The sequence below is a fragment of the Herpailurus yagouaroundi genome, unplaced genomic scaffold (genome assembly GCF_014898765.1).
Source record: "Herpailurus yagouaroundi ecotype Mexico unplaced genomic scaffold, PumYag 77, whole genome shotgun sequence".
In the NCBI taxonomy this organism is placed as follows: Eukaryota; Metazoa; Chordata; class Mammalia; order Carnivora; family Felidae; genus Herpailurus; species Herpailurus yagouaroundi.
In genome coordinates this window covers 41,189,137-41,204,454 of record NW_024412388.1, presented here as the reverse complement: position 1 = coordinate 41,204,454, position 15,318 = coordinate 41,189,137, and the positions used below count along the sequence as shown (strand labels likewise).

At 39.8% G+C, this 15,318-nt stretch overlaps 1 protein-coding gene across 1 annotated transcript in view; it reads right to left on the bottom strand.

Annotated features, from left to right (window-relative positions):
- The window catches only part of RNF11 (ring finger protein 11), a 40,995-nt gene extending 29,132 nt beyond the window's left edge, over positions 1–11,863 (bottom strand). Inside the window, exon 1 of the mRNA XM_040470211.1 lies at positions 11,254–11,863. Coding sequence (XP_040326145.1) covers positions 11,254–11,376 — 123 coding nt within the window. The 5' untranslated portion in view covers positions 11,377–11,863. The remainder of the gene's footprint in view (positions 1–11,253) is intronic.
- Positions 11,864–15,318: the final 3,455 nt, after the last annotated feature.

The window sequence follows — 15,318 nt, the reverse complement described above, 5'->3', positions numbered from 1 at the left end:
CAAGGGACTGGAATATATAAAAAACTCTTGCAAGCAACTCAATAATAAAGACAACCTGATTAAAAATAGACAAAGGGGGTGTGCCTGGATGGCTCAGTTGGTGGAGCATCTGGCTCTTGATTTCAGCTTGGGTCATGGTCCCAGGGTGGTTGGATCAAGCCCCACTTAAGATTCTCTCTCTCTCTCTCTCTCTCCCCCCCCCCCCCGCTCCCTCTCCCCCACTTGCATTCTTTCCAAAAAAATAATAAAATTAAAGAATGAAAATAGCCAAAGAATTTGAATATTTCTCCAAAGAAGATATACAAATGCCAACAAGCACATAAAAAGATGCTCAACATTTTTTTTTTCTAGAGAGAGTGAGTGTACGAGCAGGGAAGAGGGGCAAAGGGAGAGAGAGAGAATCTTTAGCAGACTTCACGCCCAGTGCAAAGCCCAATGCAGGACTCAATCTCACTGATGTGAGCAGAAATCAAGCTGGACACTCAACCAACTGGGCCACCCAAGTACCCCAACATGCTCAACATTATTAGCCTTCGGGGAAATGCAATCAAAACCACAATGAGATACCACCTTATAGCTACTAAGATGGCTACAATAAAAGCAGACAATACGCTTTGGCAACTATGTGCAAAAATTGGAACTCTTGTGCACTGCTGGTGGGAATATAAAATGGTAAAAGTACTTTGGAAATGGTCTGGTAGTTCCTGAAAAGGTTAAACATGGAATCATGACACAGCAATTCCACTAACAGGTGTATAAAAGGAGAAATGAAAACACATTCATTTAAAACTTTTACACAGGGGCGCCTGGGTGGCTCAGTCGGTTAAGTGGCCGACTTCGGCTCAGGTCATGATCTCGTGGTCCATGAGTTCGAGCCTTGCATCGGGCTCTGTGCTGATAGCTCGGAGCCTGGATCTTGCTTCTGTTCTGTGTCTCCCTCTCTGTCTGCCCCTGCCCCCATTTGCGCTCTGTCTCTCTCTGCCTTTCAAAAATGAATAAATGTTAAAAAAAATTTTTTAAACTTTTACACAAACGTCCATAGCAGTGTTCTAACAGCCAAAAAGTGGAAACCCAAATGTTCATTAATTGAACAATGGCTAAACAAAATGTGGTAGATTCACACAATGGAATTATTTCACAATAAAAAGGAATGAAGTCCTAATACATGCTACAACACAGATGAATCCTGAAAACTATGCTAAGTGAAAAAGGCCAGCGACAAAAGACCACATACTAGTAAGCATATTGGTATGCATTTCTCACTGGGGAAATGCAAGTTAAAACCACAATGAAAAGACTTCTACACACTTAACAAAATGTCTAAAATAAAACAGACTGATACTACCAGGTGCTGGTAAGGATGTAGAGCAAACAGAACTCTCATACATAGCTGATAGGAGTGTAAATTGATAAACCACTTTGGAAAACTACTTGTCGATTTATTCTGAAATGCATTGACAAATAAGATGGATTGATAGGTGAGATGGATATGTATTAAAACAAATAGCAAAATGCACAGAATCTAAGTCATAGGAATATGCGTGTTCAAACAATTCTGTCAACTTCTTTATTTTTTAAAAATTCTGTAATAAAATGCTGTGGGAAAGACTATATACCCAAAATAAAATAGTATGTACATTATGTACATAAAAAGAATGGTCACAGCAGATTTATATAGTCAAAAGCTAACAGAACCCAAATATACATCAATAGAATGGATTGAAAAAATGTAGATTTATACAGCTGAATACAGCATTGAAAATTATAAACTACTGCTACATAAACAACATAAATGAATTTTATGTTATTCATATATTGAATGTTGAATGAACTATTATTTTATTTAAGTTCAAAACTAGGCAAAACGAATATGGTGATAAGGTCAGAACAGCAGCTATCAGGCGCCTGGGTGGCTCAGTTGGTTAAGCATCTAACTCTTAATTTTGGCTCAGGTCATGATCTCACAGTTCATGAGTTGGAGCCCCGCATCAGGCTCTGTGCTGACACTGCAGGGTTTGCTTGGGATTCTCATTCCCATTCTCTGCCCCTCCCCTGCTAATACTCTGCCTCAAAATAAATAAGCTTTAAAAGAAAAAATAGCAGTTATCTTTGGCAAAGGGGTACTGACTGTTGGAGGAAATATGAGTATAATCTTTTGGGATTGGAAACAGGCTATACATCTTGATGGTGGTTATAACATGTAGAAGTTCACTGGACTATACAGTTTAAGATACTATTAGTTATGTTAAAGATAACTCTCTCAAAATAAATAAACTTAAAAAAATAGTGGTTGTCTTTGGCAAAGGGATATTGACTGTTGGAGGAGGTATGAGGGAGACTTCTCGGGTTAGAAACAGGCTATGTATCTTGATGGTGGTTATAACATGCAAAAATTCACCGGGCTATACAGTTAAGATACTATTAGTTATATACTGTTAAAGATATACTCTTCAGTGTACATAATAAATAAAAAAATTTATTTACACACGTATATTATTACTTTAATGTAACACAATTATACAACTCTCTCTAATTCATGTTCACCACCTACTGATTACTCTTTTGGCTCCAAGATCCCCCACTCATATTTTATTCAGGGCAACTCTTTTGTTTTTATTCCATATCTTACACCAATGTTCATGTAAGACTTCACCTGAAATCTTCAAGTAAATTTGTGATTCACTGCTGTATCACAAAATTGATCCCCCAACTTCCAAAGTCTACATCAATTTAATACTTTATTCAGTATATACTGTTTCATCAGACTAACAAATGCTTCCTGTACATCCATTAATCTCATCCCCTTAACTAAAATAAAATGGTAGCTCCTTAGGGGTAAAGGGCTCATTTTCCTTTCCCCTTGGGCGTAACATAAACTTGCTGACTGATTTAAAAAAAAAAAAAAAAAAAGACTGTTATGGAGTGTCCTGGTTTTTATCTTTAAAGCCTTACTTATTCAGTTTATGATAAACTGCTTTTCCCCCCACAAATATAAGAATTAAACTGTTGGGGTGCCTGGGTGGTTCAATTGGTTAAGCATCAACTTTTGATTTAAGCTCAGGTCATGAGGTCATGGTTTGTGAGTTTGAGCCCCGTGCTTACAGCATGGAGCCTCCCTCTCTGCTCCCACTCCAAAAATAAAAAAAAAAAATTTAAAAGAAATTTTTATACAAAATTACATGGAATTAAAATGTTTTTAATGTTTATTTTTGAGAGAGAGAGAGAGAGAGAGAGAGAGAGAGAGAGACAGAGTACCAGTGGGGGAGGGGTAGAGAGGGAGACAGAATCCAAAGCAGGCTCCAGGCTCTGAGCTGTTAGCACAGAGCCCCACACAGAGCTCAAACTCACGAACCACGAGATCATGACCTGAGCCAAAGTCAGACACTTAACCGACTGAGCCACCCATGGGCCTCCATTACATGTAATTTTAACTAGCTGGGCCAGTTATACAAGTTTCACTCTTCTTAAAACCATTCAGTTTTGTAAGAATTCAGAAAAGTTTTAATAAATTTACAAACAAATATATCTGCAGGATTGCTTTCTTCGTTCCCACAATTTCATATCCCTTAGTTACTTTAAGATATGCTCTCTGGGTTAAGTAACAAGATAATTACTCAACTGGCCTCTGGGAGCACACTCCATGTTGGCTATTTAATTAAAAGATACGTATATATGCATTCATATTAAATTTAACTCAAAAGTATTACTGATCAGTTAAAATAAGGAACTCTAAGACTCAAAAGGAACATATCATAAAGCCAAGTTGAATATCAGAATCAAAAGGTCAGGCAGATTATCCAAGAGCAGAATATATTTAGTTCTCCGTTATCGCTTTACTTTTCAATTGCATGTAGCAATCTCTTTTGCCATTAAAAACACACACTTTGGCTATTAGCCAGTTTTGCCTTCTCTTTCACTCATATTTCCACTCTTAGTCTTTATTATCTCTACCACTTCATTTATATACCAATTGCAAAGATCCTGAATTCTTTCACTCATATTTCTACTCCTACCACTTCATTTATATACCAATTGCAAAGATCCTGAATTCTGAGCATGCTAACTATCATAAATATTTGTTATATTCAGTATTAAAAGTTACTGGAAAGGAATCAAACTTCTAAAAATTTGTTACAGCCTATTTAATAGCCTATTTGAATACAGGAGAGAAAAAGATCATCCCTAACTCTTTGCTTGAAGGAAGGTTATACACAGAAGATAATTATATTCAGAAATGGCTGGAGGCAAGATGACAAATATAACATCTAATTCTAATTGTATTTACAATTATCTTCCTTTCATTCCCCTCCTCATTTACAGAATTTAACTTGGCTAAGACATAGTAAAGACAGAAGACAAAAGAGAAAAAGTGGCACAAGTTGAAGGGAGAACTTATACTAGTCATTCTGTGACACTTTTTCTATTTAGAAGCCAAATAAAATTAAGATCTTTAAAAAGAAGACTCTCATTCTACCTAAAGTATTATACTAAGATTTTAATAAATTGAAATTTTACAAAATATGGATGTTTCTAGAAAGTATTAACTCAATATTTTAAGGAAGTCAACTTCTCAGATCTTATGGACAAGTAACTCATTACCCCTATCTTCTCAAGTTACCCTATAATTAGCTCTAGAATTAAACTGTGACATGTAAACTGTCCTACTCTTAAAGGTAGGTACATTCTTAATGGCAAAGAATCAGCCTTAATTAAAGAACACCCAGAATGGGTTTCAGGCATAAACAAATAAATAAAACCCTTGCAACAATGGTAACAAATAAGCAGTGTCTTTAAAAACAAAAAACAAAAAAAAAAAACAAACCAAGGCAAGCTAAACCACCAGAACACAAACCAATCTCAAATGAAAAAGTTCATATACTTTATAAATTAGAAGTGACAGAACAAAAATGTATACAGATAAAACAGATAATGTGGTAGACACAAACAGCAGAATCCTTTAAAGTACAAAGGCCAAAGGCACAGGATTCTGGAACAATTCATATAGAAGCAAACAACCATAAAACTTCCCACTTAACAGAAAAATCCAGTAACTGATTTTCACATTTATTCAAGTATTTGAGTGCCTGCTATGTGAAAAGCACAGCTCTAGGAATGCAAAGATGAATCAGAGTTGTAGTCTCACAGAAGAGGTATGACACTGTTATAAATAAAATCAAATAGGAAGGGTAAAGTGTCCTAATAGTGGTAAAGTACTAAAGGAGTTCAGAGTAAGATGTTATTCAAATTGGGGAAATCAGAAAAGGATTCATGGCATTTGAGCTGGACCCTGAAAACTAGAATTTATACCAGGAACAATTAAGGAAGAGAATTCTGGGCAATGGGAACCGAAGAGCGACAGCAAGAAAGCAGAACGCATATACAGAATATAGCAAACTTTTCAGGCTGACTCAAGTAGAAGTTGTATGCAAGACCACAAAAAGCTGGGAAAGTATGTTAGGAGCCAGATCATGACTTTGATTGTTAATACAGAGATCTTCAGTAGTAAGTCATGAAGAATCATTATGGATTAAGAGGCAAGGGATCTGATCTAGATAGGTTTATCAAGCATTGAAGAATGAAATGAATGGGGAAGAGAGGAGACCATTAGAGGACTTCAATCATGATGCTAACAGTATAAAAGGGAAAAGGCACAGATACCTAAGTTAGGCACTAGGTATCTACAATGTGTAGAATGCCATTCCACTCCACTGAGAAATTTTTAAAATCTTAACACATCATTCTCATTTTTAAAGTAACTAATTTGGAAAAATAATCATTGTTAAAGCACTAAGAACTAATCAAGCAATACATGATTTCCAGATAAATATTATGAACAAAAATACTACAAACAAAAATGGTCAGGGAAGGCTTTGTCAAAGAGATTGGAGCTGATCTGCACTTTAAGGAAAAGAAAACTTTAAGAGGGGAGGGATAAAATATCACACAAAGTAATTTTTTTTTAAGTCAAATAATAAGATGAAGATGTGTGAAATACAGATTGAGGTAATTTCCACCAAAGAGTCAGAGAAAATGTAATACATAAAAAAATCTTCAAATACCTAAATTTAACTTCATATTGTTAGCAGAAAAACAAGGTATTAATTTTATTACAGGTATTAATTTATTACAAGGTAATTTTAATACTTAAAAATAAATGCAGTTATTTTATTATATTCTAGATTTTTAAAGAAGATGGGTTACTTTTAATGAGTTCCAAACAAATCTAAGCCTTTTGTTTTTTTTTAAGTATCTTGAAGAAAGCTTTATTCAGTCACAATTTGAAATATCCAAAATGTTGGGGCACCTGGGTGGCTCGGTCGGTTGAGGATTTCAGCTCATGTCATGATCTCACAGTTCATGGGTTGGAGCCCCATATCAGGCTCTGTGCTGACAGTTCAGAGCCTGGAGCTTGCTTTGGATTCTGTGTCTCCCTCTGTCTGCCCCTCCCCCACTCAGACTCACTCACTCTCACTCTCAAAAATAAATATTAAAAAAAATTGAAATATCCAAAATGTTGTTATTCATGAAAGAAGTTCCTTAAAACACAATATAATCTGTTAACTTATTTTACACGTAAGTGACAATCAGGCTTGGAACTCAGATCCATCTGACTCCAAATTCAGAGCTACAATTGCACTCACTGCTGTATTAACAATAATGTATTTTCTTCTGATATTAAAATCCCAAATGAATTAAAGTATACGACAGGATGATGAGATCAGTAAATCCCAAACTAACCACTGCAAAACTGAGGTACCAATCTTTATATAAATATATACACAGTATTAAGATAGAAATACTGTAAAGCAGCTTTTGTTGTTGCTCTATGAATATTAAGCTTTTTAACAAAGCGCTACTCCTGAATTATCCTATGATAAATGGAGGGAGGTCTTAAACCTGTTCATATATACCTTTCAGTATTGGGCTACCAGCTGACCTTTCCTCTTATGGACCTTCATACCCCAGCCTTTCATGATTTATCTTCCCTCTCACAACCGTTCTAAGACTGTCTTTGATTGGCAGATTTCCTTTGTATTCTTTTTAAAGATTCAGGAAGGAGAGAGTATAGGGTGTGCCCAATTTCTTTGTTTTTACCTTATAATTCAAGAAAAGCTCTAACCGGGGCGCCTGGGTGGCGCAGTCGGTTAAGCGTCCAACTTCAGCCAGGTCACGATCTCGCGGTCCGTGAGTTCGAGCCCCGCGTCGGGCTCTGGGCTGATGGCTCAGAGCCTGGAGCCTGCTTCCCATTCTGTGTCTCCCTCTCTCTCTGCCCCTTCCCCGTTCATGCTCTGTCTCTCTCTGTCCCCAAAATAAATAAACGTTGAAAAAAAAAAAAATAAAAAAAAAAAAAGAAAAGCTCTAACCTCTTCCCTCCCATTTCTTTAAGGACAAGAATTCAAATAGTTTCTGATAAAAAAACATTTTGTTATAGAATACAGTGGAAATAATTTTATAATTATTTTAAACCAATTACTATATTTAATATTACTGAAATTTTATTTTTAGGATTGCTTGAAAATGATCCATAATAAAAGAATGAAGGCACTAGGAATATGCATAATTCCTACAAGACATTAAACTGCATTGGCCTCAAAATATATTAATTCATTTAAAACAAATCCATTCTGGGCGCCTGGGTGGTTCAGTAGGTTAAGCCGACTGATCTCATTGAGTTCAAGCCTTGCGTTGGGTTCTGTGCTGTCAGTTCACAACCTGGAGTTTGCTTTGGATTCTGTGTCTCCCTCTCTCTCTGCCCCTCCCCCACTCACGCTCTGTCTCTCAAAAAATGAATAAATTAAAAAAAAAATCCACTCATTCAACCAATAATTGAGGGCCTAATGTATGCCAGTTACTGTTACTTTCCTTAAGAAGCTTAGCCCTAGTGGGAGAAGACAGATAATAAGCAATACACATAGTTAAGACAGTGTGTTAGAGAGTGATAAACACTATGGGGAAAAAAATAGAACAGGGTAAGGGAGAATTCCAGGGTGTTGGGGTAGGTTGTAATTTTAACTTAAGGTGTTCAGAGAGGGTTTATGAAGGTGTCATTTAAGTGAAGACTTGAAGGAAGTGAGGGAGTCAGCCACAGTAATACCTGGGGAAGAGTACTCCAGGCATAAAAACAACCAAGGAATACACACGTCTTGGGAGTATCCTAGAAACAAGCAGTCCAGAGAAGGTAAAAGAGAAGCCAGCAGGGGAGGAATAGTAAGAGAGGCGTCAAGAGATATATGTGGGGGTATAAAGATTATGTAGGGTTTATGGGACACTACGGAATTTGGCTTTTACTGTGAATGAAATGGTGATCCACAGAAGGTTGAGCCGAGTGACAAGATCTGTTTTACCAGAATCACTCTGGCTGCTGGGTTAAGAACAGACTATAGGGAAGACAAAGGTGAATGCAGGGAGACCAGTTAGGAGGATACTAAACAAATCCAGGAAAGAAACAGGTACTTCCTATAAACTTATCATAATGGTATAGTATTTACTTTTTAAACATAAATAAAATAAATCAGACACTGCTAATAGGAAATAAGTGGAACTGAGAAGTTTAGTATATAAAGTTCTTGGCATACATGAATCTCATGCACTACAAACACAAAGGACATCTCTTAAACTACCAACTACAGAAAAATACTAAGTGTGTTCCCTTACAACCAGCTATTGCCTTTCTGAATTTTAAAAAATCCTACTGCAGTTAAGACCTTTTTTTTAATGTTTATTTTGAGAGAGAGAGAGAGGTCACGCCCAAGGGGCAGAGAGAGAATCCTAAGTAGGCTCTGCACTTTCAGTGCAGAGTCCAAGGTGGGGCTTGATCCCATAAACCATGAGGTGACCTGAGCTGAAATTAAGAGTCTGGACACTTAACCAGCTGAGCCACCCAGGTGTCCCTGAGACTATTCTTTAAAGAAATAAGCTAATAACTCCTGTAGCTCTGTTAATTATATACTATTTTTGAAGAAAAAAATGTTACTTCTGTCTACTGAATGTATAAATCATTGCCCTTGGACTTGTGTTTCTTAGATCATCTAAATAAATCATTACTAAAAATCTTATTTCCTTTGGGAGGGGAAAAAGTTTTTTCTACAGGTTTTTTTATGCTCCCATCTTTTAAAGAAATTATTTTCTTTCAATTGATACCAAACTGGCTTATCAGTATGTGCGTCATTCACTTCAGGAAAGGGCAACCACAAAAACTCCCAGTCACAAATAACATGTTTCAAAAAATGTTCCTTCATGACACCAAAAAACTTCTCATTATCATCTATTCCTCCTGGAAAAGGCAAATACAATTCCCATAAATTCCACAGAAGTTATCCATAACACTGTATTATGATAAGGATGAGAAAAAGGGCAGTTAAGACAGTAAATTTGTCTGGAAAGGGATTAGGGGGCATGGAAAGAGATTTTGAAATAAAAATCATACCTCAAAAAAATTTGCTCATGAGACTGAAATAAGCATACTGTCCTATAGTATTTGAGGGAAATGAGGAGTGAAATCTTTAAAGAATCACAAAGATTAAGACTTCCCTGTGACAATGTTTGGAAGAAACAGGTGTATGAACTTATAAAACACACAGTACTGAATTCAAATTCATTAATTCATTCAACATAAGTGCTTCTTAAGTGCCAGTAATTTCACAAAGCATTGAGGACACAGTCCTTGTTCTCAAGGGCTTATAGTCTTCACTTACCTCAAACTACTGAGTATTATGAACCAGATGCTGGGGAAATAACAGATGCAGGGTCCCCACCTGCATGCAATTTACACTAGGTAAGGAGGGAAATGCCTTTAGGATGAAACATTCATGTACTAAACAAGGATATTAACACCCAGGTGTTATGTGCTGCTTATGGAATAGAGGGTCTGAAGGAGGGAAACAAGGGAGTAATGGATTCACAGAGGAAGGGAGGGGAATGCAGAGACTGGACAGAGGTAACAGGAGAGCTGAGTCCTTAAAGAGGATTAGATGTTCACCTGGCCGACCTTGGGGGAAGGGATCCTAGCAAAGGGAGCAACTGGAGCAAAGGCAGAGAGAGAGGTGAACAGGATGGTGTATTAGGTAGGCCTGGAATACAGAAAAGTGAGAGATAAGTCATGGAGGCTTCTGTATGTCACAATTTTAAGACTGGACTTTACTGGTGTATATGAAAGGCCCCTGTGGGTTTTATTTGGAAAACCAGCATATGTGATCAGGTTTTTCTGGTGTGATGAGACACTGGTTTACACAGGAATGAAAAAAGAACAACACTAGATAATGATGTCACCACATGAAACAACAAAGGAGACTGCCCAGTTAGAAAACTAAATCTCCTTCAAGAAAAAAAATTAAGCCACTTAACTATCCAAGGCCCTCTGGAAAAAAGTTTTTAACAATTTCATTTAAAAGTGAAAAGTAGAGGAAAGGTTTTTATATATATTATGGACTATAACATCTATATATCTATTTTGAGTTCAAGAGGTCTTAGCTTTTCATTAATTGTGTAAACAGATGGGACTGCTGATTGCTCTACAAAAAGCAATGAAACCATTCAGGAGCAAGACTTGGACACAAAGGGATTAACAGAAGGCATTTAAGTCAAGTTTAGAGGTTTCCAAAGTTCAAGATAATCAAGTTTTATTGAACCAGCGCGTTTACAAGGTGTGTCATAGGGGTGGAGCAAAAGGAGGAGGGATTAAAAATACGTATATATAAACAAGTAACTCTTAACGTTGCTGGGAATAAAACCACTTTAAGATCTTTTCTCTTGTAGGAGAAATGAACACCTACCAGATCCAATTAAAAAACACACAGGGGAAAGGGGAGGGAGAAGATGAATATACAGCATAATATAAACGGGGTGGGGGGCAACCACCTATCCAGAACACATAGTCCAGCTGGCGCTGCGATGAGGAAATCATCCCCAAACCTCACAGCTCAGACTCCACGATTTAAACATAAAAGGAGAACGGCATTCCCGAATTCACAAGCGAACCGCCAGTCACTGGCCAAGGGGATCACATACTCGGATCCCAGAACTCAAGGACAGAGAATACCAACCCCACACCGTACCTGAGGGGAGGTGAAGGATTCCCCCCAACTGGGAGTAGGGAGTAGTCACCCTCAGATCCTGGCCTAAGAGGGTCGACGCCCCTCAAGCCAGGCCTTGCCAAGACCAGGAGCAGTGACAGTCCCGAAGTCCCCTCAATCTCTGCCCGGAGCTGCCTCTACTCCACGCACCCCCTCCTCCCCAACACACACCCTCCCCTACCTGATATGGCGGCGGCGGCTCCTGATCCGGCTCCGTTCCCTCGCCAAAACTAGCCCGGTCGGACTGAGACTCGTGAAGCAGGGAGATGTCATCCGACGTGGGGGATTTGAGGCAGTTCCCCATCTTCCGGAGCTAAGATGTGTGATCTGGGGGAGGAAGAAAGCAGTGGCGGGGTCGTTCGCAAGCTCCGCGGTCAGCCTCGGTCAGCGAGGTGGGGTCGGACGGCAGGCCGGGGCTCAGGCGGCGGCGGCTCCCCCGCCCCCCGGTGCCGCCGAAGGGCCGCTCATGCCAGCCCCCGGGAGTGGGGGCTCAAGGGTGGGCCGCGGGCTCCGCTGGGGTCGCGGCGGTTGCCTCCTGCGAGGCGGCAATGGGGGGGGGGGGGCGGGGAGACGAAACACTTCCCCACCCCGCCCCCCCGCGGGGCGGCGGCGGCCACGGAGCTGCTGGGCCTAATCCAGGTCAGGAGGGGGGGGCGCGGCCGTCTCGGCTGCCTCAGCTGCTGCCTCAGCTGCTGCTGCCCCTGCCGACGCCGGAGCCGCGGCCGCGGGCCTCATCCTACTCCGCCTCAAAGCGGCGGCGGCGCCCAGAACGAGGCCAGCTGCGGTTCTGCGTCATGCCGCCGTGCGTGCTCTGATCCCGCCCCCGGCGCCGGGAGCCGTGGGCGGCTCCCGCTGCGCGGCCGCGCCCCCCTCCCCGCCTCCCTCAGCTGTTCTCTGGGCTGCGTCAGTGTCTGCTTCTCTGACAGTTGGCCTGAAACCTGACTCAGAAACCTCCCGCCAGTCTCCCATGTCTCCCCACGTCCACTTCTCCCTCCCCGCTTGTCTCAGTTCTTACCTGTGCACTGTTTTGACAGTCTTCTCACCTCCTTCTGCCAAGTGATCTATTTATAAACCCTTATCCGAATGTGTCACTCCCATGGTTAAAATGTTAAATGGCTTTTTCCCCTTTATCCCTTCAGAATAAAGTCCAAGCTCACTAGTGAACCAATCCACTATTTTCACAATTGGATAATTTTTTAAGAGTATAAATTCGATCATGTCATTCATTTAAAACCTTTAATGGCTTCGTGAAACTGTTGTGAGTGCTATGACTATTCTTAAATGGTTTACAAATCTGACTACTTCCCCAATCTCATTAGCAGCATTGTCCGCTCAAATACTCTAAACTCCAGGATGTCTAGATAAAAACTTAGAAGACTGTTTCCACTGGCTGAGGCCTTTACCCATATTATTTCCCTGACTTATCATTTTTCCCTCACTCCTGACCTTCTACCTCCCGTCAGGCTAACCATTATTCCCACTTGTCCTTCCTAAACTCAACTTTGTTTTGCCTAACCCTTCAGTCTGGGTTAGTCGCCTTCTCTGTGCTCTCAGTCCCTAAGCCTTTCCCTGTCACAGCCTGATCAAGCTGAATCATCTGTCCCTCCTCTGTGCAGGGCCTGGCACATTGCCTAAGGTAGAGTAGGCCCTCTTCATGGTTGAATGAACAAAAAGCCCAAGAAGCAATGTGTGCAAAGGAAGGAAACAAGAAAGATGAGAATGCTCCCAGAAAGCAAGAAGTGGGTCTTGACTCCCTTTCTTTTATTCACCATTTACTGATTCCCCCCACCCCACCCTCACCAGACCCTGTGTAGGCACTAGGGAAATTGATTTATCAGACCTGGCTTGTCCCTAATGGAGCCCAGAGTCCTCCTGGGAAGACAAACAGATGAGTCCTTCTACCTCCCCCAACCAAAGGTTTTTAGAGAGCCCTAAGGAGAGTGATTAGACCATTTGGGTGAGGATCAGAAAGGATTCTTGGAGGTAGGACTCTGTTAAACTGGTATGGGCCTGAGTGCTCTGACTTTGAAGTCCCTATTCTACAAAATTACTTACTTAAATGTACTCATATCCCATATTAAATATAACCTTTTTTCTGCATTCTCTCTTCTTCAAGACCTGCCTTGCTTCCTGTTAATAGCTCCCACCTAAATATGGTATCCCTATGGTATCCCTATTGCCACATTTGTATCAGAATCTTTTCACACATCCCCACGAATTATTATTGCTCTAGCTTGAAAAGTGAAATCATTGGATCCCTTGCAAGAAAAATTTCAAGCATTTGCCTCTTCTCACCCCACCCCCCACTATTGCCATTTTCCTAGTCTCCTCTGAACTATCGAAATAGGTTCTTAATGAAGCCCTTGCTTCTGCACCATCGATCCATCCTCCACACTACTGCCATGAAAAATGTGACCAGAGAGCATTCATAGACTTGTGGTTCAGAAATTTATCATGGCATTAAGGCCTTGTAGCATTTGGTCCCATTTTTATGTCCCCTATGACTCCAATTCCAACCCGGCATCCTACACTCCAGCCATCTGCACACTACTTGCTATGCCCTCAATTCTCACTATGCTTCTCCACCTCTGACCTTTTGCCATGCTCTTTCCTTCTGTTGAACCCAGGTACCTTTTAAGACCCTCAATAAAAACTACTTTCTTCATGTAGCTGTCCCTGATTTCACTTAGTTGGAACATATATAATGATAGAAAATAGATGGGATCTATTATTGTATTATATTGTGTATAATTATTTTAACACAATTTTAAATATATAGTCATAACTGACATGTATTAGCCTGAGCCAGATATGTAAGAGCCCAGAAAGGCGTATATTGGTGTTCCTGTTTTGTAAGAATAGAAACATGGTTTCACATGGCTCTTCAGGGCTAGCGCCAGGATTTGAATCATATACCAGTTGCCTTTGTTAGATTTTGGGAAAAGACTACAACTTTTTTCATCCTGGTATTCCTCAGTTTGTACAATCAAGGGAATGGGGGAAAACATCTCGAATGCCTTTGGCATCCACATGTAAGGAAGTAGTTGATCAATGATATTCCTAACCCAGCTTTAGAAAGGAGCCCATGGAAAGTGCCCTATAGACCAGAGTGTGACCTAATCACAAAACATAATTTAAAATTGAAAATAGTAACCAAGACTATTACAGTGACAAAGACTCTCCTTGACCTACCTAAGTCTAGTCAGGCTTCTCCAAAGTCCTCAAGGTCATAAACATGGGTTCTGTCCTTGGCCCACTGATTCCAGTTTTAGCAAGAATCTAGCTAAGTCAGTTTAGCCAGAACCCCCCATTCTTGTATCTGACAAACTTAGCCTGCCTTCAGCAAAAATCCTATCAAGAAGGTTTAACTAGAATTCCCCTTATCCCTGATATTTCCTCTTAGTAATTTTCCATCCACTGATCCCACCCTGTTCCTTGCCCATAAATCCACACTTGTCCTTTTTGTATTCAGAATTGGATTCAGTTCTATCGTGAGGCCTCCCTTCCCCTATTGCAACAACTCCTGAATAAAATTTGCCTTCACCATGTTAACTTCTGTCTGGCTCTGGTTTTCTCTGACAGCAAGAGATCTAATGCAGGAGATATGATAATCTGGTATCTTCTATTGAGCTAGATTTTTTAAAAATAGATTTTATTTTTTAGACAAGTTTTAGATTCATATCAATATTGAGCAGAAGGTACAAAGATTTACTATATGCAGCCTTCCCCTACACGTGCATACTTTTCCCCATTATCAACATCCCACATCAGAGTGGTACATTTGTTACAACTGATGAACAAACAATGACACATTACTAACACACAGAATCCTTGATTGATGAACCTATAATGATCCATTACTAACACACAAAATCCTTGCTTATATTAGGGTTTACTCTTGCTGTTGTACATTCTATGGGTTTGGACAAATTTATAATATGTATCCATCATTATAACATCATAATGAATAGTTTCACTGACCTAAAAATCTGTGTTCCACCTATTCATCCCTCTCTTGCCCCTGGAAATCACTGATTCTTTACTGTCTCCATAGTTTTACCTTTTTCAAAATGTCATATAGTTGGAATCATACAGCACGGAGCCTTTTCAGATTATCTCCTTTCACTTAGTAATATGCAATTAAGGTTCTTTCATGTCTGTCCATGACTTGATACCCCATCTCTTTTTAGCACTGAGTAATATTCCACTCTTTGAATGTTCCATAGTTTACACTGAAAGACATCTT